Source organism: Trichosurus vulpecula, chromosome 9, assembly GCF_011100635.1.
Source record: "Trichosurus vulpecula isolate mTriVul1 chromosome 9, mTriVul1.pri, whole genome shotgun sequence".
Classification (NCBI taxonomy): Eukaryota; Metazoa; Chordata; class Mammalia; order Diprotodontia; family Phalangeridae; genus Trichosurus; species Trichosurus vulpecula.
Window position 1 is genome coordinate 186437350 of NC_050581.1, and position 27755 is coordinate 186465104.

The 27755-nt window shown below is 41.3% G+C and overlaps 2 protein-coding genes across 6 annotated transcripts in view; one reads left to right on the forward strand and one right to left on the reverse strand.

Annotated features, from left to right (window-relative positions):
* The first annotated feature begins 6143 nt into the window (after positions 1 to 6143).
* On the forward strand, positions 6144 to 25900 carry ASB14 (ankyrin repeat and SOCS box containing 14). Of its 5 annotated transcripts, none has more exons than XM_036737595.1 (10): positions 6147 to 6244; positions 7497 to 7702; positions 8781 to 8873; positions 9599 to 9730; positions 9814 to 9972; positions 11692 to 11937; positions 13766 to 13937; positions 17616 to 18159; positions 19751 to 19904; positions 20616 to 22212. In XM_036737595.1, the coding sequence occupies exons 5-10, from the start codon at positions 9969 to 9971 to the stop codon at positions 20792 to 20794; spliced, it is 1299 nt and encodes a 432-aa protein (XP_036593490.1). In that variant the 5' UTR covers positions 6147 to 6244; positions 7497 to 7702; positions 8781 to 8873; positions 9599 to 9730; positions 9814 to 9968; the 3' UTR covers positions 20795 to 22212. The 5 variants fall into 5 exon arrangements, with proteins under 5 accessions (XP_036593488.1, XP_036593490.1, XP_036593489.1 ...); XM_036737594.1 differs by lacking the exon at positions 20616 to 22212 and adding an exon at positions 25647 to 25900 and having other exon boundaries at positions 6158 to 6244; positions 8781 to 8836; XM_036737596.1 differs by having other exon boundaries at positions 6158 to 6244; positions 8781 to 8866.
* The window catches only part of APPL1 (adaptor protein, phosphotyrosine interacting with PH domain and leucine zipper 1), a 51078-nt gene continuing 46807 nt past the window's right edge, over positions 23485 to 27755 (reverse strand). The window contains exon 22 of the mRNA XM_036737590.1: positions 23485 to 27745. Within this exon, the coding sequence (XP_036593485.1) occupies positions 27596 to 27745 (150 nt within the window). The 3' untranslated portion in view covers positions 23485 to 27595. The remainder of the gene's footprint in view (positions 27746 to 27755) is intronic.

Consider the following 27755-nt stretch of genomic DNA (forward strand, 5'->3'; position numbering starts at 1 on the left):
CTTGTTCCCCATAAAGACCGGTAAATAAATCCAAAAGGATGCTTAGAAGGGTGGGGAAGGCTAACGAAGTCTCACACATACAGCTGCTCTCTCAGCTGTCTGTAACATTAAGCAGTAACACTTCCACCCACCCTTTTGATTAGACTTTCAGTGGGAGATGAAGGAAATTTGAGATTCTTTTTCTCGTCCTGGCAACCCTGATCAGGTTGGAGATTGTTGAGATACAAAAAGAAAAGGAAATCTTTTTTCTTGGTTTGTATAAATTTATGGCATTATAAACTAGAGACTAAGTTTGTAACTGAAATGTACTATCTTTACTGTAAATTTCCAAAAGAAGGTTGAAAGGTTTTTGTAACTGCTAAAAATCTTAGTGGATTTATAGAGGTTTGCAGGTAGGATTAAGATTACATACAGGTAAACAGCCCATGCCTCTATTACTCTCTCTCCCTTCAGTGGAGGGTGATATTTGCATTTGCGGGGGTGGGGGCAGGGGTAGAGGGAGATTTCACCATATATAGAAAAAGCAGAACTGAAGTTAGTTTAAAATGATTCAACAGAATGTGATTGTTTAGGTAATTTAGTGGCTAAATCACCTAAACTGAAATAGACTATGCAAGTCAAGAAGTAAAAGTTTATCAATTAATTAGTATTGTATAAGGAAATGTATGCAGGAGAGAGTCAGTGGAGTGTTAGACTATGATATGATTGGGAAGTAAGATGAGCTTCTTTAAGAAAAGCGGCAAAGGTAAAACGAAGTGTGGAATCAGAGGATAAGAAGGGAGGTTGATTTTGAAGTCGGTGTCTTTAATCCAAGTTAAGGGGGCGGTGTGGTAGATGGGAACACCAGAGAGAAGGCTTAAGCCACTAGAGATAGAAGGATAATAGAAGGAACCATAAAGAAAACTGAAGTCCTTTTGCACGGACTGTGTGGATGGAGGGTTTGGAGTTTGGGAAAGGTTTGAGAAGGCTTTTTATCTCATTGAGATAGGAAGGATATGAGAAACTTTGGAGAAACACCTGTTAGCAGTTTGAGACAGGTAGTATTCTATATTCAAGTTATAACATTGATCAAATAGAAGCTATAGAAATCAATTTCCAGCATGAGAGCGTTTAAGAGGCATACACCTTGAAGGACCTCAGAGCATCACGGGCTGTGAAAGAAGGAGATGAATTAGGAACATTGAGATTTTCATTGTTATTTTGTGATTATAAGTACAGATTTGATTTGGCTGAAATCTGTCCTGAAACCAAGTTATGATGTGGTCTCATCTAAAGTAAGATTGTTCTTCTCTCAGGATAATTGTGGTAAATGAGAACTTCATAAGAAATATTTAGCATGTGATATCTAACATTAGGGCAGCATGCTTGAAAATTGTATGGATCGAGAAAATCTGAGTTCAGAGCCATTCTCCGAAACTTACTACTTTGTGTGACTCCGAGCAAGTCACGTTACTGGTGTTTGCCTCCGTTTTCTTAACTGTGAAATGAGACGATAGTAACGCCCCTCCTCCTGGGGTTGTTGTAAGGATCAAATGACCTAAGAATTGTAAAGTGCTTATGAGCACAATGCTTGGCACATGGTGAGTGCTGTATAAACGTTGGCTGTTATTATTTTTATTAAGTGTAATTATACTGGTTTTCGAATGCAGTTATCGTAGAATGCCAAATTGATGGATAGATGAGGTGATTGTCTATATAAGAGGATTTGGAAGTACATTCAACTGAATTACTCAATTGGCAATAAGTTTTGTGTTATGTTTTAAAAACCATATCGCTTATGTTATTGTTAGACTTCTGATTTTTCTTGTGAATTTTGTGAAACCATTGTATGAGAAATGCTATTAACTTGAAAATGGTGCCCAGAGGGCGACACGTTTGTATCATTAGAAAATTAACTTCTCTTTTAATCTGGATGCTGTTAGATTATGAACGGAACTGAATGCGGTCATAATGTTTGAAAACTATTAAGCATTAAATTGGATAGATTTTGCTCCACAATGGATAATAACTTACTGTTGGAAAAGATGTAGCACAGACTTTGTAAATCAGCCTTGTCTGTGAGGTTCCTTGGGGTCTTTTGTTTGGCCGGCATCGTGTTGGGAACTTCTGAAGTAACAGACCTCTCCCACCAAAGTGGGGGACTAAAATGGTTGTGTATAGTAAGGAGTGAGTTTTGTCTGATGGATTATTTGGCCACCCTGTGGGCCAGAAGATTCCAATCTGTAACAAGAGTCCCTGAGAACTCCACGCATGATTAATCAGTTTGTTAGGAAGTCCAGGGGTGCCCTATTAATTGGGTCTAAGATCTTCCTCATGCTCAGAGACCCCTCCCTTTCTCTACTTTTATGTTTTTGGGAGGGTGTGAAAAATAGGAGATGCTACAATTCACTGATTGGTCAGTTCCAGAAGTGGGGAAATCTTATGGTTGGCTAAGGGAAATGTCCATCAATCATAACCACTTTGTCAACAGGCCTTTCACAGGTGAGGAGACCTTCTGCAGGTAATCAACTCTAGGTCATCTCAGCAGGGGCTTTCCAAAGGTCAGCAACACCTCAGGGCCTTCTACACATCTTAAGATCGTATTGTTTGACAAACAGCATCTTAGGGTCCAAGGAGGTTGTGGGTTTGAATCCAAGGTTACTAGGGAGTGGATGACTGTGATTCCTAAGGGTGAGGAGGCAAATGAACTTTATTACAGTGTGTTACAGAGGGTGGGAGTAATAAAAAAATTACATTCTTTTTGAATTTCTTACCAACAATATGAATCTGGCTGATAAATATAATCTATTCCTTGTAGATTAATCATTCATAATTCTTATCCTTACAGCACTAACATACATAACTAAATTAAACTTAAAACGGCTCTGTTTAATTCACTAGTACAGTCATTGTCATCCATCAAATCACAATAAACTGAATAAATACTGATTAATTTGAGTAGGGGAGTATCAAAGTTATCACCAACGTCATATCAATAAGTGACAGCTGGGACTCGAGATGGGATATGCCGATTAAATGGCCATTGAGAGTGGGTATCCAGGAGCAAGGAGGCTGGATATTATTTAATATTGCTGATCATTATTACTGTGCTGCATTTGGCTTTAATGTTTCCTGGTGTTTATGTTTGCCTGAAAGACAGCTATGCCCAGATTCCTTTAATTTATTCTTTGGGGATCAGGACCATTCCTCCTACAACTCTTTGATCAATTAAAAGTCTTCTGTTCATGGTAACCTCACCTGATCAAAACTTAACTTATGGAATAATAATGTTACCAGACATCCCTCGAGTAGAAGCCAAAGGGAAGTCTGAGCTCCCCAGATGATTTAGTTATTCTTCTACCTAACTGTGTTTAGCGACGATTCGGCTAGCAGCTGCTGTGGGGGTGAAAGACCAACACAAGCCCAACAACAACGCTGCCAGCACAGATTCTATTGATCTGCTTTACTAAGGAAAGTAACATTAAGAGGTTAACAATCTTACTTTAATCCAACATATAAACTCATTTAGTTCAGGAGGAAAAGGCAACAACCTGAACTTCAGAGCCAATACAAAAAAGTTACAAACATACACAATATAAACAGACCAGATCACAATTCATAGTTACCAAGAAACCATCAACATCTGGGTTGATGAGCTGGGAGGCTCTTAGAGTGGCTGCCCAGAGTCCCACCCTAACGCTCCTCCAGGAGTGAGAGCCTCAAGCAAACAGCTCTGTTCTCTCTTTTTATGTGACCAGAACTTAGGTGTCTACTATTGGCTCTGGTCTTAGCAACTCCCCTTAGGGCCCTGGGGGCTTCCCACCTCTCTCAAACTAGAAAACTAGTTTACTAACCATCCTGGGGCTTTGCACCTAGTAGTAAAAGGATGTGGGACTAGGGTTTAGCACCTAGTAAGACTCAATCAAAGATACTTAATTTAGCATTCTAAAACAGTAAAAAAGTCCCAACTTAATATTACACTATGTAACGATTTCCCTGATCACAGTTTTCTTGGTTACTTTAGCGACACGTAAATCTTCCCTCTCAATCATTCCATTGTGAACTCTCCAAGTGCAGTTTATTCTGTAACCTATCTGTAAACCTATAGTTTATCTATAGAGTCTGTTGACCAAAGTTTGTCTCCTCAAGGGATGTATGAGATTATGACTGTTTAACATTGAAGGAATCATGCAATTATGATTTCTGTAATACTCATGACCATCCTGTACCTGTTTCCTGATGTACATTTAAGTCCCTTAATGTATAGCCCCTGGGATATACTCAAATCGATCTCTCTGACTATGAGACATTGGGAAGAGTTTGTCTCCAAACTCTTGGGGCCCCAACCCCTCCTTAAAGGAATTCCATCAAGCTCCAGCTGGATGAGCTGACTTCACTGAGTCAGGCTATTGAATGAACTCCCTTTGAAATCAACCCAGATTTCTGCTTCTATAATTATGCTTTAGCTTGTATGAGAATGCTGGGCCTTAAGCTTCAAAAGAAGGGATTGTGGAGAAAATATTTTCCTTTATTAATATTGTTGAACCTAGCTTTATGTGGCTAGAAAATTGTCTCACCCAAAAACTTGCTGTAGAGGTCAGACTGACTTTAGAGATGCTCCAGGGAAGCCAGGATGGCTACAGGAGTGTATGGAGATATTCAGAGGGGATTAGCATCTCTGGTGTGAGGACTGCTCATCTGCCCTTGGTAGCCATCTGGCACTCAGCTCTCACCTGTGGCTCCAAGAAGTTGTAGCCTGTGCAGCCACACCCTGTATGAAACCATCTCGGCAGAAGGGCTAAGCCAGGTCAAGGGTAACTGATGGTTCTCAAACCCATCGGTGAGTCAGGGGGATGTCTACCCCCAGCACATGAAGACTTCTCCTGGAGAAATGGGTGGATGAGAACTATCTGTTCCAACAGCCAAGAAGGCAGCTGAAGCAGGCACCATGGAGCACTTAGAGCTTGGTCAGACATGGAAGACCCCAAGGTCATCCCCCGTTTCCCAGGCCATCACTAGTCATCCTGACTTTAGTCTTGCCACTGGGCTTTGATGGCTCAGGAAGAGGGAGTGAGGCTGACGATTTTGTGCAAGTCTGCCTCACTTAAATCCAATTCAGATGCAAGTCAAGCAAGGATGAAAAATAGCAACAACGGATCCCACCCAAAGCTTGTGTTTTGGGTTTTCCAAGTTAGATTGACTTACCTGCTGATAAACACCTCAAACTGCCCTTCTTTTGGAGACTACTTGCTGCCTATGTGAGATCAGTCAGGCAAATGTTCTTATTTCCTTGTGTGAACTCTGGATAATGTATTATATATAGTAATATATGTATATATATTATGCATAGTGCAATATATAATGTATTTATATGTATTATATCATAATGAATCCTATATATACATATATACACATATAATACATACACACACACATACATATATAAAACAAAGACTCATGGAGAGAGTCATTCCTTCTATCTAGCTGTCTGAAACTATTTTGGGGTTTGCTCTCATGAGTGGCACTATATACCAAAGAATCTGCTACCAGGAGATATGAAGGATGCATGCAAAGATGCTGGTAAAGCTAGTTTGCAATTATGGCTCCAAGCTGGCTTCCAAATTCCTCACATTCTTTCACAGCCATGAAAGGTGCTTTGTACAAATATTATTTTTAATCATTAATGTTCTTATCAACTGGTATAACCTCACAATGTTGGGCTGTTAATATTTTAAGCCCAGATTGTATCGAAATATTCTGTTAATATTTAAACTTATATCTTAAATATCTTAAACTCATGTTCCCCAGGACACCTTAAGGTCAGCCCCACAGTCCAAATAAAGCAGCTGCCCAGTGCAGAACTTGGGTCAACCCTGATTTTGTTGCCTGTATCACTGACATTGACGATTTTGGGTTGGCTTTGGATATGGGAGTAGAAGTGGAAGGAGGGTCATAGAGGGGTAGAGGGGCCACTCCTCTCCCAGGACTTCCATTTTTACCTGTCTTAGCCAGTAAAGGCCAAGACGTTAAATCCTTTCCATTTGTCTTTTGGTCTCTACCCATGAAGCTGGTGTTTCCAAACATAGCCAGCCCACATGTGAAAAGCCAGTCTATGCCAGGCTGTCTTATGATTGGGTATTTATAGTAAGGCTGTTCACAGCATTGTAGGAGAGGGAAGATTGCTTGGGTGTCAATGAAAATCTTCAAGCTGGTTACGCTCTTAAAATTTCCAACTTCAGTTCTGTTTGAACGGATGCAAGAAAAGGTAAAAACACTGAAGCTTGAGTTTGTAGCGACTTCTTTTTCTAAGCAGAGCGGAAGCAATTGCAGGATTGCCTGTAATGCCTCAGATCTGAACAGGCAAGGCTGATTTTACACTCTTGTGAAGGTGTACTTGTTCCTATGCTGGCTTATTTTAAAAGTGTATTTACTAATGGAATGTACAAGTTCTTCTCAACGTGCTGGGCACAGGAAATACGTCCTGCCAGAAGAGGCTACAGGCATGAGAGAAATATGCTTGCTATTCCTTATTATTAGGTTTAAGTGCTTTCAGAGTCTTACTAACATGTGTTTGTCCCCTTCCTTCCCTGCCCCCTTTCTCAAGAGGTTGCTTAGTAAAGAAAAGAGAGGCAAGATACCTGGGTTCAACTCCTCACTTTGATATATACTAACTGTGTGGCACTGGACAAGTCACTTAACTTTTGAGTGCCCTCAGGCAGATCTCCTAAGACTAAAGGCTACAGATGAGTGACTGATAGGCATTGGTGGAGGGAATGGCCATCCTGGGAGTGGGAGAGGCCTATCCCAATGCAATCTCAGCCTGAAGCAAAACTACTGTAATTTGTTACTAAATTTTCTTTTCTCTGCTAGCCTTAATACAGGAAAGAGAAGGAATGGAAAAATGAATCAAGTTTCCTGCCCAGTTCTTGCTTAAAGAAATTACGTTGTTATATATTCTGAATTTTTAAGAGACTACGCTTGAGTCCAATCCTAGTTCCATGGCAGAAGGATTTTCTAGTGACCTTAACAGAAAGGAACAATAACTTTTTGTAACTGTGTAAGGGCATGGGATATATATTTATTTATGCAATAAAGATTCAAGCAAACTCTAGGCAAATAGCTTACTGATGATCAGAGTTGTCCAAAAGTGGAAGGGGTATGTCTCAAGGAGGTAGTAGGCTCCTCATCACTGGAGGTCATCCAAGCAGAAGCTCTCTGACCACTAGTCTGAGATGTTATAAAAGGGACTGTTGTTCAGGTATTGCCTGCACCAGATGGCCACTGAGATCTTTTCTAGCTCTGATAGTCTGTGATTCTCCAAATGATCATGTTCATTTAATGATCATTAAATGTCCCCCAATTCTCTGCTGAAGTGATGATTTAAAACTAGGAAACAATGTGTGAAGCTCTCAGAATCCAGTCTTTTTAAATGAAGTTTAAAAACTATATCCCCCCTTCCCCCCCAGCATTTTCTTCAGTAATCCGTTCTGCCACTGTGGCAAATTTCTCAAATGCAGCTGTCATTTGGAGTTCGCAACTGAGGGGAAAAAAACCAATTTAAGCATTGCTTGGATTGTGGTTTAAAGCAACACACACGTCACATGAATAATTACAATGCCGATGAAGACTTGGACGATGACTTTGCCACCCAGTTTGTCATTCAGCAGAGTTTGCAGGATATATGCAAGCCAGAGACCATAGAGCATGCAGAAGACAATGAGAGGTAATGGCGGCCTCATTGGAGATACGTTGAATGTGTTATTTATGCTGATATTTGTGATAGCTCACACTTATAAAGCATTCTGGCTCGTGATATAAGGCAGAGCTAGCCTCGAAGCCAGGAAGAGCGGGGCACAAATCCCGTCTCTGACACACATTAGCTGTAGGACCCTGGGTGAGTCATGAAGTGTCCCTGTGCTCAAGGAAACCCTCTAAGACAGGATTTCTTTAATCTTTTTTGTGTATGTCCTGGACCCCTTTGGAAGTTTAGCAAAGTGTAAGGAGCCCTTCTCAGAATCATATTTTAAAATGCATAAAATAAAATGCGTAGAATCTGCCAATTAGTAAGCACCTAGTATGTACTAGGCACTGTCATCACAAAGTGATTACAAAAGAAACCAGTCCTATTGAAATGCATTTGTCAAAATATTTTTTAAAAAAATTGACAGACTCCAGGTTAAGAACCCCTGCTCTAAGTTGACAAATTGTGGTGAAGATGATAATGAGCATTGGTGGAGGGGGTTATTTCACCCAGGAGTTCCTTCAACTAGTGAAAGCTCAGGGCCAGTTGCCACCCTATGTGACATAACAAAGCAGCTTCTTCAAGTAATCCCCTGAGAATAGGTAGTATCTCTACGATTATTCCTCTTTCACAGATTAATAAAAAGAAAAGCCCAGAGAGGTTAAGTGACTTGCCCAGGGTCACACAGCCAGTGTATGTCAGAGCGAAGAGAGACTTTTTGATTCCACATGCATCATTGTTCTTCCCCAACCCCTCACTGCACCATCCATTTGGTAGCTTCCACCTGTGTTTTCCATTCATTATTCTTGTTTAAAACCATTGACACAATAGATGTAAATGGTCACTACACACCAATGTGTGTATTTTAGTCTCTACTTCAGTGTGTGGTTTATTCCGTGCCGTATTGTGTTAGTTTCTAGTAATTACTTAGTCCTAGATTTCTTTCTTAGATCCCTAATCTCTTAATTTCTCCTCTTGTTTTTTTAAAAAAAACCCTGTTTTCACCACCCTCCTCCCTCATCACTGGAGTGACAATTTCTTTTTTTAAATCTCCTTATAGTCTCCATTCTTTTTTGAGCCCAGAATATAAGAAGATTGTTGAAGCAATCAAGGCAGTTAAGTACCCTCCTTATTCTACCCTCAAGGGTTTATGGTAAGATATGATTATAATAACTTAAGGGACTTTCTTTCCTTTTGGGACAACTACTTCCCCTAGCAAGATGGTGGGAAGGAGGATAAATTAACCATCCAGGCCCATTGAATGCTTCAAATTTGGGCTATTTTTAGAGCTGAAATGTACCTTAGAAGTAATCTAGTCCAATCCTCTCATTTCAAAGATGAAGAAATGGGGCCCCAAGAGGTTGTGACTTGCCTGACGTCAGGGAGGTAGTAAGTAGTAGATCCAGTCAGGCAACAAGCATTTATTAAGCACTTGCTGTATGCCAGGCACTATGGTAAGGGAAATACAAAGAAAGGCAAAAGACAAACCTTTGAACCTGCATCATTTGACTCCAAAGCCTTTCCACTACCCCACCCTGATGCTTGGACCTTCCTCGGACTGATATCCAAACTCCATTTTTTCACCTTATGTACCTTGTGGATGGAAGGCAATTGGCTAACTTGGTGAAGAGTCATTCAACAAATCCATTCACCCAACATTTATCAAATGCTTGCTGTGTACAAGGGGGGGGGGGTGGATTCTAAGTCCAACAAAATGCAGTTCAGGGAGCTTGCTCCAGTAGGTGGAATGAGATGGGTCCCAGATAGATGCCTCTAACAGGACCCGAATGGGCAACAAGGGTTTATGGGCTAAGTGTGCTCAGGGGAGGGAGCAGGAGTCATGGCCCTGAATGCCGAAGGTGAGCTTGTCCTCTACAGGTGAGGAAGATGCTCTGTCAAAGCTGTCTGTGCACTCGTCGGCATTCGAGGAGGCGGATCAGACAGGCTGGCTCCCTTTACACCATGCAGCAGCTCAATTAAACAAACACATCTTGGAGCTCACTCTGAAAGGTAGCTGGTTCCCTCGGCTTCTCCCTCCCTGCTCCTTGGGAGTCCCTCCGTTACTTAACCTTTTATTCAATGGGGTCTTTCAGGTTCACAACCCAGACTATGGGAGCAAACTACTCGGAAGGGTGAGACTCCGCTCTTCTTGGCTGTAGACAAATGCCTCGTGGAAAATGCCAACTTTCTTCTTCTCAATGACTGTGACCCCAACACTCAGAATGAAGAAGGCCATTCTCCTTTACTTATGGGTAAATGAAAACTTCCCTTCCTTAGATCCGGGTGGCCCAGCTAGGAGGCTCCACGGAGGTGAATAGGGAATTGGGGTGAAAGTTGTTGATCCTGGTGAAGGATTTTTGACAGATTTTAGAAGAGAGGCTTTGGGGAATAGAAACACGCCCCTACTGGCTACCAGAGCACCAAAGCACAGGTGCTAGGTCAAACCCTCAGGTCTTGGGTGTGAGGTTCTTCCTTCTGTCACTCTGGTCCCATGTAGGCTTTCCCCTGCTGCTGGTGCCTTCCCTCTGACATTACCTCCCCTTCACATTATGCATACCTAGTTGTTTGCATGTTGTCTCCCCAATTAGATTATAAGCTCCTTGAGGTCAGGGACTGACTTGCTTTTCTTCATCTCCCCAGTGTTTAGCACAGTGCTTAATAAATGCTTGTTGACTGACTAACAAGGGTGCCCTGCGCCATGGACCTTCTATGCCCTCCCTAACGTTCTCATTCCTACACGCAACAGCTCCCCATTACTATCATATTCCCAACACCACATTTTGTGACCTTTTTAATGAGCAAGTATTTATTAAGCAACTACTATGGGCTGGGGTTCAAAGACAAAGATGAAGTCCCTGCCCTCAAGGAGCTTATTTTCTGTTAGAAAACTGGTGTGTACATATTATTTAGCAAATACTCTGAATCTTTGAAAGAGTCGTGATGCTCACAGGGGTTGATGCTATCTCCCTCGGACACTGATCATCCCCCCCGCCCCATAGTTGCCACTAGCTGGAGAGAGCTGTGCTTAGTATACATACATATGGCAGAGGGAGAGATGGCGGGAGGCTCACCTGGGGTGTGGCTATAAGGAGGAGCGTATCCTAGGACACAAGGACCTGGTATGAGGCCGAGTCTATATGGGCAGGGGAGGAAGTTAAGGGCAGTATTGTCTTTGCCTTCTAAATTGCCAAGCTGCAGGGTGGGAGGGGGGAACAAGTCTTGGGTTGAAGCTCTGACTGCTAGGAGGTGGGGATGGACAAAGGAGGAAAGGGGGGATAAGAAAGGGATTCCTGGTTGATGCTGTCAGTGCCGGCTAAATTTTCTCTCCTTCGACAAAGCCCTGATGGCCCTACCTTAGTTAAAGCCCTAGAACTTGGGCAACAACCTTCTAGAGAGGAGCATTTCCAAATTTAGTTCAGCTGGTCCTTGGAGGGGACATGCAGTCCAAAACCTGGACCACAGGCGATGTTTTACCAGCTCAGAAGCACCTTCTAGAGCTTATACTCCACTCTTCAGCCCTCAAGAGCTGTTGTTTCCACACATCAAAGAAAGACTTGAGTGGAATTGTTTGGGAGAGGGGTAGTAAGCATCTGTGTAGGACCTACTATGCGCCAGGCACTGGACTAAAGGCTTTCTTTAAGAATTATCTCCATTGATCCTCTCCTTGTGGATTACTCCCATTTTACGGAGGAGGAACCTGAGACAAACAGAGGTTAAATGACTTGCCCAGAGTCACACAGCTAGTAAGTGTCTGAGGGCGAATTTGAACTTGGGTCTTTCTGTCTGTAGGCCCAATGCCGTATCCACCATGTCACCAGCTACCTCTAAGGATCTATAAAAGAGAATTTTGCAAAGGAGTGACTTGGTTCTATATTTGATTTTCAAAACAGGGCAAGGCCCTGACACATCTGAAGGGGCCTTTGGCTCCTGTTCAGAAAGGATGACTGTCTCTTTCTCTCATGCTTTCCCAGCTGTCAAACACCATTCCTATGACATGGCTTCCTTGCTGATCACCTTTGGAGCCAAAGTTAATTTGTGTTGTGCCAACAAGAGGACTGCATTGCATGAGGCTGCCCGACTGGGCGGGAAGGACATGGTAGACCTCTTATTGCGTTCGGGGGCTGATCCTGACCCACAGAGCACCTATGGATTCACGCCACTTGCTCTTGCTGCCCAAGGCGGGCACACGGAAGTTATGGGACTCTTATTACAAAAGGGTAAGCAATTCTGGGTGTGGCAATTCCCTCCACCAATGCCTTATCTCAACCTCTCTGTGACTTGGTAGAGAGATCCTAGACAGTCCCCTGAGGCCTATAGAAATGAAATGATTTTCCCAGCCAGGGTCACCTAGTTAGTAGGCCTAAGAAGTGCGCCTTGGACCTACATCCAATTATCATAGATTTAGAGCTGGAAGTAAGTTAGAAGGAACATTAAGTCTAACCTTATTTTACAGATGGGGAAATTTAGGTACAGAAAGGTTAAGTGATTTGTCCACAATGACACAGCCAGTGTGTCTTTCTGGTTCCTAGTCCACTTTGGGCCAACTCTCATTCCTGGGGTGTTCTTCCTTACTTCAAACTTAAATGGGCCTCTCTTAACCTTCCACTCGTTGCTCCTTTAATGCCCTTTGGGGTCAAGTAGAACAAGCCTTCTAAGCCTTCCTGACCCATTAGCCCATACCCAGCTCGCCATTCCCTGAAGCCCAAAGCTCTGGTTGCCTCTTCCATTCCCTCAGCCCCTGTCCATGGTCCTGTCTTTTCTTTCCAACTGTAAGGTGACTGAGGGCTGGGATCTCTTTTGCATTCCCAGAATTTCAAAATCAATGCAACCAAAATTAGAAAGAAAGCAGGAAACTGGGAATGAAATTTTATAGTGTTTCTCTGATAAAGACTTCATTTCTCAAATATAGGTAACTGAACCGTATTTGTAAAAAATAAGAACCATTCCCCAATTAATAGATAGTCAAAGATCAGAAAGGCAGTTTTTTGAAGTAGAAATCAAAGCTATCAATAATCACGTAAAAATGCTCTAAATCACTGTTTATTAGAGAAACACAAATTAAAACAACTCTAAGGTACCACATCATGCCTATCAGATTGGCTAGTATGACAGAACAGAAAAATGACAAATAGTAGAGGGGATATGGAAAAGCAGGGACAATAATACACTTTTGGTGGGGTTGTGATATAGTCCAGTCATTCTGGAGTACAAATTAGAACTATGCCCAAACAGCTATAAATCTATTAGGCATACCCTTTGACCCAGCAATACCACTACTAGGTCTGTATCCCAAAGAAATCAAAGGAAAAAAGAAGGGGTCCTATTTGTACAAAAATATTTATAGTAGCTCTTTTGTGGTGGCAAAGAATTGGATATTGAGGGGATGCCCATCAATTGGGGAATGTTTGGACGAGTTGTAGTATAATATTGTGACAGAATATTATTGTGCTACAAGAAATGATAGCTTCTGAAAAACCTGAGAAGACTTATATGAACTGATGCAAAGTGAAGTGAGAAGACCCAGGAGAACATTATACACAGTAACAGCAATATTTTAAGGATGATCAGCTGTGAAAGACTTAGCTGCTCTGATCAAGACAATGATCCAAGACAATTTCAAAGGACCCATGATGAAAAATCCTATCCATCTCCAGAGAGAATTGATGAACTCTGAAAGCAAATTGAAGCATACTTTTAAAAAAGTTTTCTTTATGTTTCTTGTTTTCCATTTATTTATTTTCATTTTTTCATTTATTTATTTTGTGCCATGGCTAATATGGAAATATATTTTGCATGACTTCACAGGTAGAATAGGTAACACATTGCTTGCTTTCTCAATAGGCAGTTGAGGGGCAGGAGGAAAGAGAGAATTTGGAACTCAAAATTTTTAAAAAAAGTGAACGTACTCCTAGAATTTCATAGTGTCTATACATATGCATGGTAGATATTCACTTGTAAGGAGGATAATTAATTGTGGGGCCCCACGAGAAGACTCTTGGGGTTCTCTATCAAAAAGCTTCAAACAAACTTTATTTGTCCTCCCAGGGGCCAATGTTCTCTCACAGGCTTCAGATGCTTCATCCATTTTGCTTGAGGCTGCTGCTGGAGGAAATCCTGACTCTCTGACTCTCCTGCTGGAACATGGAGCTGATGCCAACATCCCCAAGAGTTCAGGCCACTTGCCTATTCATGTTGCTGCTGATCGAGGCCATTTATTGTAAGTCTAAATATTATTAGTATTATTTAAAATCCAAAGTGTGCTTTGCAATGATCGATTCCAATTCAATTCAGTTTCATACAATTCAATTTGATTCATTTTGATTTGATTCAATCACATTAGGTCCAGTTCATTTTAACATTTATTAAGGGCCTATCATTTTCCAGGCACCAGAAATTGAAAAAGCAAAAAACTATTCTTGCCCTCCAGGAGGATACATTCTATTAGGGAAAAGCAGCATGAACCCAGATAAGTCCAAAAAATAGGGTGACCCAAAAGTCCAGGTGCACCTTTAAGTTTTAATAATTTCAAAAGTACAAATGCCACAAACTTACAAAAAACAATACTCAAACGGGTAATTACTTAGTTTTCAAAAACATCACTATTTTTCTTACTAAAATTTGACATAACCACCATCTTGGGTTATACATTACTCTAGTCAATTTTTGAACTTTGATAGTGACTGAAAAGATTTGTTTGTAGCCCCAGGCTTTCTTCCCTTCCTGAAATGTTCACCCAGATTCTCAAAGAAGGATGAGCTGCTGAGGCAGTAGAATTAGCAAGATTTGGCATCTGATTGGATATAGGGAGGTGAATGACAGTGAAGAGTTGAGGACCTGGGTGCCTAGGAGAGAGCAACACCTCAGGGAATCTTTGTAAGAATTGCAGAGGGAGAATCCAGAACCCACTTGAGATCTCCAAGCCTGAGCCCACTTTCCTCTGGATTCTGTATAATTCTTGTGGGAAAGTGTTTCCCAGACTTCAGGGGGAGAATGTTTTTACCAAATAGCCCTTTCTAAAAGCAAATTAACTTTGGCTGGCTGAGAATCACTAGGAAGCGTATCAGATGGGGGTTTGTGAACATGCGTAGTACCACAAGATTCTCAACCTGTTAAGATTGCCATAGAAGTAGTCATTGTCTTCCATGGACCCAACCTGTTAGGGTAGTGCAAGTGGGGAGAGTGACCCCACAGGGGCTGCCACAAATGAATGAAAAAAACACCAGTGTTTACTATGTGCCTAGGACTGTGCTCCACACTGGGGATTCAGATATAAAAGTGAAGACAGTCCTTGTCCCTAAGGAACTGACATTATAATGGGAAAGGCAACACATAGGGGAGTGATGGATAGCCAGCTAGGGTTTGGAAAGTCACGGGGATGGTAGGTGGAACCAAAGGGGCCTAGATTGACATACCCTTTCCAGAAGAATCTGGTGGAAGTACATCTCAAAAGGCTTCTAGGGGCCCTGATACTTTTTAGCAACTTGTGGACAAAGCGGTGGGAGACATGGTCTCCTTCTTGATTTTGGGCTACTCTAGCTGATCTCATTGTACGTGGGGAAAATGCTGGAAGAGACCAATGAGAAACTGTTGAAGATTTTACAGTTGGCTGGTCTAAAGCTGGCAGCTATGTGGTGCAGCGGGTAGAGTGTTGGGCCTACAGTCAGGAAGACCTGAGTTCAAATCCAGCATCAGACACTTATTAGCTGTATCACCCTGGCCATGTCACTTAACCTGTTCGTTTCCTTATTTACGAAATGGGCTAATAACACTACCTCCCAGGGTTATTGTGAGGATTAAATGGATGATCACTTTTAAAGTATGACTGGCACAGAGTATGTACTTGATAAACGCTGTTCCCTTGCTTAAAGCTGTTGGTTGACACATATCCATACTGCTTGAGCATCAATCAAATATGTTGGGTCGCATAGTAAGTCAATGGGGAGCAAAGTTTGACCCCCAAAGGCAGAAACGCTTGCTACCTGGCTGTGTCCAAAGAATTATCATGAACCAAACGTCCTTCCGTGATTTGGTGATTATCATAGATTTATAAAAACTCTGCCTTTGATGTAGAGTCCGTTAATGATTATTTCCCTAGACAGATGACTGGGAGAGGCCACAAGCATTGGACAGAGGGGAAATCCAAACAGCATTCCAGACAGAAGAAACCTTTCCAACTTGATGTACTGGCACTCTTCTGAGATGAGACATGGGACCGGACCTTGAAGGAACTAATTATCTGCCATATACATGCACTAGTCATGTTTTAAGTTGATTAAAATAAGCCTTCTGTGTACCCTAATGCTATCTCAGAGGGCTTGGGGGCAGTCTTGTGCCGGAGAGAGATGGTGACCAGACCCTAGTTTATTTTCCAATAGGGGATTCATTGATCATGAGTGCCATTATCCCATCTGCAAGCTGCTGTTCTTGGCCCTGGAAAGTTCCAAGAATTTGGAACTAACCGATCTTTATTCTGACAAGTGCCAGGTTTGCTGTAACTTGCCAGGAGGGTATTTGTCCTCACCAATTATGAATTCAGAGGAAAATGGATGCAGATACACTATCCTACGAGCCCTGTGTCTCAGAGGACCCAGTGCCTGGCACATAGATAGATAAAACATTTATTGAGTTATTAGTATGTGCTAGGCACTGGATTAAGCTCTTCAGATCCAAATACAAGCAAATAAGATATTCTAATGGGGAAAAACAACATAAAGGGGAGCTGGAGGGCTGGGAGCGGTAGCTGTATGGGGGCAACATGCCTGGTGAGAGTTAAAAGTCCGGAGAGTGAGTCAAAGTGGGAGTAAGGTGAAGCCTGGCTGTGATGTTTTTGAAATAATGGTCTGGGCAAGGTAGTCATTGATTGGGACAGTGGGATCTCCGGGGTGGGAAGGTGACTGGTGAGGAGGAGGAGAAATCCAGAAAGTGAGTGAAGGAGAGCGACATATGATAGGTGCTTTACAAATGTTTATTGGTCAATTGATTGATGAGAGTGATTTTCAAAGCTGAAGGCAATCTGTAACTCAAAAGGAGCAGGGCCCCCGACGTAGGAAAGCTGTGCCAGTTCTTCATCCCCCACTGTACAAGGACGACTGTGGGTGAGCCCAGATGCAGGATGAGGTTCCATGAGTTGTGATAACGGTCAAGAGGAAGGGATGTATGCACAAAGGACTAGGCTTGGCTCGCTCACCACTGGTGGCAGAACTTGCACCTCGTGAATGGAATGATGCGGGCAGGGGAAGGGGACAGTGAAAGTGTCTATGTTAGGGAGGAGAAGCCAACTCCACTCCACAGCCAGGAAACTCTACAGGACGATGTTTGATTTCAGGGCCAAGAGGCCCCTCTAGCTTTGGGGCGGAATAGATTCTACTGTCCCTGGATGGTAGGTAGTACACATGGGAAGTTTTAGACCTGAGTCAGGTATGTTCAAAGAAAGATATTGCAAACTCATTCACCTGGACAGCAGCAGTCACATCACTGAGACCTGTCAGCACAGATTCTTGTCTCTGGAAGGGAACTGGAAGATGAGCAGCATTCTGGTGGCAAGGGACCGCTGTCCTGTCATTCAGTTGTTTCAGCTGTGTCTGACTCTTCATATCCCTGTTTTGAGGTTTTCTTGGCCAAGATACTAGACTGGTTTGCCATTTCCTTCTCCAGCCCATTTCACAGATGAAGAAACTGAGGCAAACGGTGAAGTGACTTGCCCAGGGTCACATAGCTAGTGTCTGAGGTCACATTTGAACTCAGGTCTTCTTGACTCCAGGCCTAGAGCTCTATCCACTGTGCCACCTAGCTGCCCAAATGGAGCGCTTTGCCCCAAGACATACGCCGTGGATTGATACTGAAGCTAGAGAATATTGTGAAATAGGATCGGGAATTTTTCTTTTTCTGTTTCCAGAGCACTAAAGATTTTGGTCCCTGCGACTGATTCGGTTGCCATCAAGAGAAGCGGGATCAGCCCCCTCCACTGTGCAGCAGCTGGAGCACATTCACAATGCCTCGAGTTTCTCCTCCGAGTTGGGTTTGATGCTAACTTCATGCTCGATCAGAAAATTCGCAAACACTATGATGACCAAAGAAAGTCAGTCCTATATTTTGCTGTGTCAAATGGTGATATCTCCTCGGTGAAGCTGCTCCTGAATGCAGGGGCTCTGCCAAATCAAGACCCAGTCAACTGCCTCCAGATAGCCCTCAGAATGGGTAACTATGAGTTGGTAAGCCTGCTGCTCCGGCATGGAGCCAATGTCAATTATGTCTGCAGGGTGAATCCTTTGCATTTCCCATCGGCTCTGCAGTACACCCTCAAAGACGAGGTCATGTTAAGGCTGCTGCTCAACTACGGATATGACACGGAGAGGTGTTTCGACTGTCCCCATGGAGACAAAGTTCATTCCCGCTACACTTTTGAAGGCTGGACCTCGACTGTCATCCGAGATACACTGGTAAGGACATGGTGTGAGTGAAGTTACTTTAGAACAGATTTATGTGTGTATAGATCTCCTTACCATTTAATTGGAAACAAATGGCCATCGCAGGCAGGCATAGAAAGTCTATTCCTTACTAAAGAAACCAAAATTCACATAAAATATATAGTGAAACAATTGAAAACGCCTCCATCATTGCCTTTGGAGAGATGCTGTCTTAGAGGGCAGAATTGTAGCTCAAATGAATGATTCTGTCATGTGACTTCAAGAGCATACCCCGCTCCTGTGTGTTACCTTTAAGATCTCACGTGTGTGAACTGTCATACATGTGACGTTTGCTATTTAGTCGTAACGTAATATATACACATCTGTATCCATATATGTGAGACTACACACACATTTTGTTCTATCCCGATTCCAGCTGTTAGGCCATATAATGGGTTGTGAATTGCAATAGTGTATCACAAGCTTGTGAGGCTGGTTATGGCTTGAGCCAGTGCCTTCTTGTATTTCCTCAAGCAATCCTAATGTTCAAAGACCTCAAGGCACGGAGTTAGAGGTGAGTCAAAAGGTAGTCCCTTGATTCTCCAACATTTAAAACTCTAAGTCCATAGTGGAGATGGAGATGGTGATATTCAGAGACAGCACCTCTGGAAGAACATAAAGTGACAGAACTGGATAATTAAAGTCGTGTTGTTTGCTGCCTCATGGGCTCCCTAAAGACTGATACTGGATTTCAGTGTACGGTATCTCATGGACGGGGAGAGACTGTGCTTCTCATGGAAGACAGAGCCAGCTCATGTTGGCTGTTGGAGAAGCTACTCTCCTGAGCTCTATCACAGCCTTGAACAAAACTCATCAGAATGTGGATTGTGTATAGGGTCGCCTCCTCATCTCCCACGGTGTGGCCACAGGCTTGTCCCATAGCAATCCAAGAACGCATGGGCAGAGCCGTGAGAGAACAGCAAATCTCACTTCATGTTGCTAACATCCATCCCACTCTAGATAAAAAGTGAGTTCTATCATGATATAGACCAAAAGGGATATGTGACCTCATGGTTTTGAATCCTACCAATGATTTGGTAGAAAAAAATGCTACCTTAATGACTCTTTTCCAAAAAAGTGGCTTCTATCCATCCCTACCTCAAAATTACTGAAGATTCCTTGAAAGATATAAAATAGAGAAAACCTCATCTGGAATCCTTCCGATTAAAAAATAAACACCAGACCAGTATGAACAAGGAGACATGTGCTTGCTAGAGGTATATGCCATTGTCATGAAAGCAAACCAACAGAGTCCACCTTGAAGAGGGACTGCCTATGAATGGTCTATGCCTATGAAAGTTCTTAGACAGGGATGGCGCACATAGTAAATGCTCATGAAATATTTTTTATCATCTTAGCGCCGACATACTTTAGAGTATCTAGTACAATGCATTTTATAGATGTTGAAACTGAGGCCTTGAAGGGTAAAATGCCCTGCCCAGGACCAGAGGCCCAATAGGGATGAGAACCCAGCTCTCCTGACTCCTACTGAGTACCCTGCAGTCTCTCCTGTAGGACAGCACTGATCACCGACTCTGATGCTGTTTGATGTTCTCTTCCTCAGTTCTGCGAGGTGATCACTCTGCCTTGGCTGCAGCATCTCTCGGGTAAAGTCATTCAGGTGATGCTTGACTACGTCGACAGAGTTCAGATCTGCTCCAAGCTCAGAACTGTACTCCAAGAACAGGCATCGTGGTCAGAAATCAATTCAGTACTGAGTAAGTACCAGGACTTCTCAGCCAAAATGCTCATGGCACCTTCCCCCCCCCCCATCTTCCTGGTTAAAAATTTTATGTGTAGAAAAACCCCCTATTTATGGTTTGTTGCTAGTACCATTTCCCTCTAGACCCCAAAGTAACATTATTAGGGTTTTCTGTGAGTAGTATTTCTTCCCTTTCTATATAAATTATGGTTCAATTCTGGGGTCGCAACAGTTGTCCACATTTGGAACAGCCAGGGAGGTGTGCAACATGAATGATTGCAGTAATTCAATAGGTGGAGAACAGGGAAGGACTGTAGAGACCAATACTGACAAGTGTCTCCAAATTCAAACTTTTGAGTCCCAGGGAACCCTCTCCCATCTAGGTCAGGCCTTTACTGTTAAGTCCTTAGGAAATATGGCTGAAAACCATTATAAGAAGGTGCCGCTTTTGGTTCTCATGTGACATGTCTACTTACTGGGCCTCACATTCCTGATCTCACCAAATAAAGAAGTCTTGACCAGGATGGGCAGAGATGACAAGTGAAAAGCACCATTCACCAGTACTATGTGGTATTCATTTATTAGTCAGTTTAAAAGAGGAAAAACGCAGCAAAAACTTCATATTGTTAGGTCATTCTTATATCTGTGCTAACTGAACCCTAAGATCATCCCAGATAAAGTAACCAACTCTTTTGGGACAATTTACCACTTTTTTTTTTCATTTTAGCAAACCCTCGTTCCTTAAAACATCTTTGTCGTCTGAAGATTCGTAAATGCATGGGCCGCCTACGTCTCCGCTGCCCTGTCTTCATGTCATTTTTGCCACTACCCAATCGACTGAAAGAATATGTACTTTTCAGAGAGTATGACCTTTACGGACAAGGATGTTTAACAGGGACCTGGTAACTGAAGTACTCCAGAGCAGAAGATGTCATTTTGGGGCTAGATTCCTTAAAAACCAGAAACTATTCGATCTGTCTCCTGGCTCTATCTAGCATGTGTAATATGCACATTAACCCTCCCCTTTGCCCAAGCTGTTCTGAACCCACCCGTCTATCCAGCTCCATGTACAGCTTTTAGTGGGTGTACACAAATACACTTGAGATCAGTGATTTGTCAGCTTGAGGAGCTTATGTGTGAACTCCCTCCAACGACTGACAAAAATCAGTCTAGCAGATAGATCCCAGGGAATTGTTAGAATCACATGGGGGTCGAGGCTTGCCCCAGTGTCAGACATTCAGTAAGGATCAGAGGGTGGCTTTGAATCCATGTTGTCTGGACCCTAAGCCCTGCTCTCTATTCACTTCACCACACTGCTTCTATGGCAGACACAAAGTTTTAGGAATGAAAATATTGCCATAAAACCTCAATTATCTGGAGTGGTCCCCTTTTCTGGCTAACGTTTTCAACCCATTAGAAATTTTTCCAAAGCTGTCCCTCCACTTCTGCCCTTTAGTGAAGGAGGTATTCTCAAGAAGATGGAATCTTTGCTGACTCATCTTGTAATAGTTTTGTTTTTAGCCATAGTTCTTACTGTAGAGTGTTGGCAGACAAAGAACGTGGCGGGCTGGCGCTGGGTGACCTGCCTCCAAACAGCTGTGGACAAATGACTTCCTCATCTGTTAAATAAGGGGATGAGAGGAGATGATCCCGAAGGTCAGTTCAGGCTCTGACATTCCTACTCTAGGCCACTTAGGTCAGGAATCTTTAGTTCAAACCCCAGATCCAACTGGCTGCTGTGTGGCTATGGGCAAGTTCCTTAATTTTTCTGAGCAGAAAATGGGGAAACACTAATCAGCAAGGATCTATTAAGTGCCTACTATGTGCCCTACCCTGCACTAGGTGCTGGGGATCCAAGCACAAGAGGCAGCCCTCTTCCTCCAGGAGCTCTGTGCTGGGGGCAGGACACGTGTCTGGTGACTTCAATGTGCCTGAGGCAAAACTGTCAGGAGCAGAAAAGGCCTGACGCTTGGCACCAACGTCTCATCTTAAAGGGGCTCTGAGGAAAGTGCTTTGTAAATCAGACATCGTGTAAATGAGCTGCAGTTTGATTCTCGGGGATTAATTAGAATGTGCACTTACCTTAAAAACATACAAAAGCCCACATCAATTTCCAGTCACCTGCTTTCTTAGGTCAAGTACAAAATAAGGAAGGAGGGATTTGGTTGAAGTCTTCAGTTAACTGAAGTTTTAATGTAAATGTCTTTATAAAGATGCTAGATGTCTGTTAAGGTTGCTATTAGGAGAACGCTAATACAGAAAGTAAGCTGTTTTAAATAAATACACATGAATTTAAATAAAATGCGACAACATTGTCAAATTTCTAATGACTCCAGTTACTTGAATATAAACTAATGACTTCTGGGCATACAGAAATTTTCAGATAACTGGTAGATTTATTGATAGAAACAATTATAGCATTTTGATTAAATTACCTAAATGATTTTGTTCCTGTAGATCTGAAAATAATGGATTTAAACACCAGTTTGTATATGTAGAAATTTAGGTTATTAAACATTTTACATGCATCCCAAGAATATGATACTCTTCTGGCTATGCTAGTATTCAGGCAATACATCAGTAATTTGATATAAAAATAAAATATTAGAGAACCAATCCCTTCCCATATTTATATTTTAATGGCAATGCCCAGTTCAGTAAACAAGAGTGCCCTCCAGAACCGTATGAGCATATGATATACACTGCTTCACTGAGGTTATCAGATGTGGGACTTTTTAAAAAGCACCATAGGCTAATTTAACAAGCACATATTTACATACGGAGGAATAAATTTAGTGATGGAGAGTCTTTCACAAAAACATTTGCAGGAATAACTGGGTTTAATAGTCTCATTTTTTTCTTAATAGGGTCAAATTATATATGTGTGTATGTATATATATAATATACATATATCTATATTAGTTAAATTACATTAAGTAAAAATTCTATTCCCTTTGTTCCCTGACCCCTCCAAAAGTTTACAAACCTTATAAAATATAGAGAGGACTAGCCCACAGAAATCGAACCTCTATAAGAATGAGATGTTAAGTACTAAAAGAAATTATAAACAGAACATGTGGAAATGATATCGTTTAAGCAGTCTCATGGGTCTATGCTGGTGTATACATTCACCTGATCCTTTAGAACAGAGGTGTCAAAGTTGGCCCAGCAGAACTCCCAAGTACTGCTGGAAATAGATCGAAATGTAATTAGAAAATGTTGAACAAAATATATAAAAATACAATATAACATAGATAATGTTGATTTGTGGTTTTCTAAGTCAGTATGTGGCTGGCAGAGATTGGTTTCTATTTGAGTCTGACCTCACTGCTCCAGAATGTGGCAATTCTTTAGAAAGTGCTTGGTAATAGTAAAACTGAAATGGTGCTAAATGCAATCCTGCTACCACATCAAATATAATTATTGAAAAATGTCACTTTTCACTGCCCTGTCACATTCCTGAAAAAGTGGCAATACATGGAATTATAGTGTGGTAAACAGAAGAAAAAAGTCCAAATCTTTGACAATGTATGTCATTTGAAAGCACTTAGATTCAATACAAAGTTATATTCCATTCACCTATTTCAAACCTCAAATTATTATATATAAAACATGTATTTTATTATACTTTTAAAATTCAAATGGCATATTACCATTCAGTCCTGTCAGCAATATTCTATGTCCATTTTTACAATATTGAAAAAAATCCCAATGTCACCACTGTCTTATATACAATCCCAATTCTAAAGGGAAATTTTGCATGATTTTTTAATTATTGAAAACTGCTGAAAATCACACCAATAAAAGAATCAATCTAGCATTACAAAAATTTGCCCATGTCACATTACAAAATCACCCCAACATACTACAAAAGTAGTCATTTTTGTACATGAACTTGGTTTGTACATGGACTTGTTCTCATGTTAGCTCTTCACATACATAGTAAATTATCTTAGACAATCGTGAATGATGGCTTAAAAATGCAACAAAATTCTGATTTCCCCACAGATGTTTCTTAATAATTGAGCCTTTAATTCCATGGGAATTAAATCTCATAGATGAAAAGTGAGCCACCATTTCTTCAACTGGAATGAAATGCTCTCAATAACAGGGGCTCCTTTGGGCACCTGAAATGGAGCAGATCTGAACCTGAGCTATTAAACGAAACAAGAACAAAACCAAAACCAATGATATGACCCAATGCCTTGTGAACCAATGGATGCTTCAGATGTTTAGAATTAAAAGAAAACTTCCTATAAGATACCTGAATTTCCTGGGTCTGGCCCCAAAATTTGTAGAATGGTTGATTTCTTTGTTAAATGAGAATTCTCATATTAGCATTATGTTCATTTCTCAATCAATCATCTATTATCTTTTTAAATTAGGTCAAAATTGGTTTTTAAAAAATTAGTTCAGTTTTATGGTTCTATTATAAAAATCCGTGAAGTGGAGGCATTCTAGTGTGGCATAACTCTCACTTCAGGTACAGTTTTAAAGATGCCAACAAGCGTCCGATTTTAGTATTTGACAACAGGAGAAAGGACAATGGAACAGTTGGCTTCTAACTTTTTTTTACTTTGGGTAAAAAGGTAGGTGTTTATATGTAGGGGGGCTAGGGCCTTAGACATTTTCTGCTTAAATATTTTATGTATTTCTTCAGGACGTGGATTGGTCCTGCTTGTATCTTTACTCATTAAGAACAGTAATCTGGGGGAAAATACCATAAGTCCTAATCCTATTATCACCAGGATTCAATTAAATACATATTAAGCAGCTACTCTATGCAAGGCACCTCTGGTGCTGACCGCAGAAAGATCTGCTAAAGCCCCTCCCTCAAGGAGCCTGTAATGTAATGTGAAGGGTGTGGTGTGAGAAGGGAAGACACAGACATAAGATAGAGAGAATCTGGTGACTGTGAGGGAGGGGGGCAGGTAAAGTGCCAGGAGCAATATGAACAGAGAGGGGCCAGGGAGCAATTCATGGAGAAGGTGGGGCTGGAATTTGGCTTTACCAGAACAGAAAGGACTTCAGGATACAGACTGGTTGGGGGCAGTGGGTGGGAGCTGACAGGGTGAGGCCAAGAGATAGAGAATAGTCTACTTTGACGAGAATATAGAATAAGGGAATAGTACATAATAAGGCTGGAAAGGTAAGTTGAAACCAGACTGCCTCGAATGCCAAGACCAGCAGTCTATACTTGATTCAGGTGTCAATGGGGAGTGTTGGGGCTAGAAGAGTAAAACAATCAGCTTGGTGAATTACGATTTCTAGGATCACAGTATGAATGACAGACTGAAGAGGGGACTGAGGGGAGACAAAAAAGAATCACTTAGCAGGTTATTACAGTAATCTAGGCAAGAAGAAAGGCGGCTCTGGACTAGTCAAGGAGAAGAAAACTGGTAGAGATGAAGCCCCTTTAGAACAATCAGAAACAAACATATAGAGTCAAATCTCAGCTGCCTACAGTAGAGCAGAGGCTGGAATCATCCAGGATAGCAACTAATTAAAAATAATTTTTATTCAGCTTTAGAGGTTTTTAATGTACAGTTGGGTATGGGTTTGATATCATGAAATTGACAATACTTCAGAACAACAGAGAGGCCATACCTCAGGGACTCCAGACAAACAGGGAGATGGCCTACCTTCCTCACTATGCTCTCCGCAAACCAAAGTCATATTGTATTAAGGGATTATTTTTACCAGCTTATATAGAACTTTCCCTTCTTGCTAAATGTCCCTTTGTTTCTTGTTTTCCAAGAACTTCCCTAAAGGTTACAGCGACTGCGCTTGAAATAAGAGTAAATGGACACAATCTATGGTGTAAATGAAGGATTTAAGCAGAATATGCACCATTTATCAATAACAACAACTTAAGAGCAAGGTTTTACATGGATGACTACTGATCAAAGAACAACTTTCCAAGGGGAGGAATCAGTTCATGTTGACATTTATACCATTCTCTATATAAACAGTAAGCTGTATCATATCCTCAAATAAATTCAATCATATGGACCAGCTTTAGATGTTTTTTTTTAAACTAAATGTCTTGGTAACATAATGCTGCCAGTAAGCATTAAATAAGCCAAAATTTCCACTTGGCACACAGACAGATAAAAGAAAGGCCTAATTAAGGATATGATATCGCCTGCTCTAGTGACCACTGAAAGCAGTAACCCACACACTGAGTAAAAGCCAAAAGTGAACCACTTTAGTTGACTTTTGAGGAAACAAGCTGCATTTTAAAGAACAGAGTTTTCCCTTGTGAAATTCCAGATTGCTATTGGAAACTAACTTTTGACCAAATTCACAAACTGACTAAAATATTTTTAGCACATTTAATTTGCTGAAACTATATTTTCGTGTGAAATTAAGTGCTGAGGAGAAGCACTATTTGTCAGAAACATTAATAATTGTAAAAAATAAACATCTGACATGGAAGAGGCCTGTAGAAAATTGTCATCATTTATAACTATGGCTCAGAGCCAAAACCGTTTTCTTTTTTCAATTTTTCTATAACATACCAGACATTACAAGATGTTTTTGAATCCTATGCATGTGTCTTCCACTCATTAGAACAGTATTATTTACAATAATTAGTGCAAATATGACATTTTTATAAATTAGTTGTTTGCCACTATGGATGATTCAGTATCATACACAGCAAAAAGCTGAGGGTTATTTAGTGGTGAAGATCTGGAGAATGTCAGTCGAAATCTATTCCAAGTGAGCACAAATCCCCCAATATTAAGGATTTCTGCTTAATCAGTAAACATAATTGCAGAAGAACTTTTGTTGCAATGTCACTCAACTGTAATGAACATTATGATTTTGTATTATATAAAAAATAGAATTCAAGACTGAGTAAAACAGATCCCAAAGGCCAGTTCGCCCTGTCCAAATCCACTATTTAAAATGTATCTGAACAAACAGATGTCCTTCCACAACCCCCAAACCTTCTATCACCACTACTACTCAGCGGCAGTGTTTCAGTCCCACCCTGAGAATGAGAATGTGATGCTCACATGCCAACCGAGAGGTTCATCTTGACATGGAGAAACCTTTGTTTCTATTTCCACATACACCGAGATGTAATTACATCCCACGAAGTCATGCCAATGATGCATTCTGAGATTAAATGGTACCTCCCTGAAAACTCTAAAACCACACACGTAAAACCTGTGTCCCAGGACTGTTCCAGGGTGTATTGCACATTCACTGTTGTTAATATTAGTCTCACAAGGATGAGAGATTCTTTGCAAAATGCAAATGATTTTTGAACCTGTTCACTATAAAGCTTATTCCTGCTTCCAGCAGACAGAAATAACACCCACCCTGTATAGCTGAAGCCCAAGGATAAACAATTCCTTTTAGTTGTACCCAGTTGCAAAGCCAAGATAAAAAGTTTGAAACTGAGAAAAAAATCTCAATTCAGTATAATTCTGCAGCAACCTACTTCAGTAAACCAACAGATTTTTTTTTTAAACACGTGGAATTAGGTGTTAAGTTATTGTTATTACAGTAATTGTAAGACAATTTTAAGAGGAAAAAAATCAAAGTAAAACTTGGTTGGCAAGTTCAGTCTTCTAGAAAAAAGTCTGCAGTATCCACCTTGATGCCTCTTAATGTTGTTTAACTTGTGCTGTTTCATCTCAGAAACTGTTAATAGATTCTGATGGTGGAAAAAAACCACCAAACAAAAGGACAACCTCATGCTTCTGACTCCTTCTTCTTCTTTCCATCTTCTCCCAAATCACTCTCTTCAGACTGGCTACTACTAAGGACCACAAACTGTCCTTCTCCACTTGTCTGGTTTGGTCTGCTGGAGGCAGCTATTAATCGACTTTGTTCTTCTAAATCCTAGGAGAAA

What these genes read in the sequence shown, in the direction of transcription:
- ASB14 (XM_036737596.1), top strand. Translation starts at nt 7,581, where the DNA reads ATGAATAATTACAATGCCGATGAAGACTTGGACGATGACTTTGCCACC. An exon ending in CATGCAGAAGACAATGAGAG is followed by an intron (nt 7,703 to 8,780) that starts GTAATGGCGGCC and finishes ATCTCCTTATAG; the next exon opens with TCTCCATTCTTTTTTGAGCC. An exon ending in GGGACTCTTATTACAAAAGG is followed by an intron (nt 11,938 to 13,765) that starts GTAAGCAATTCT and finishes TTGTCCTCCCAG; the next exon opens with GGGCCAATGTTCTCTCACAG.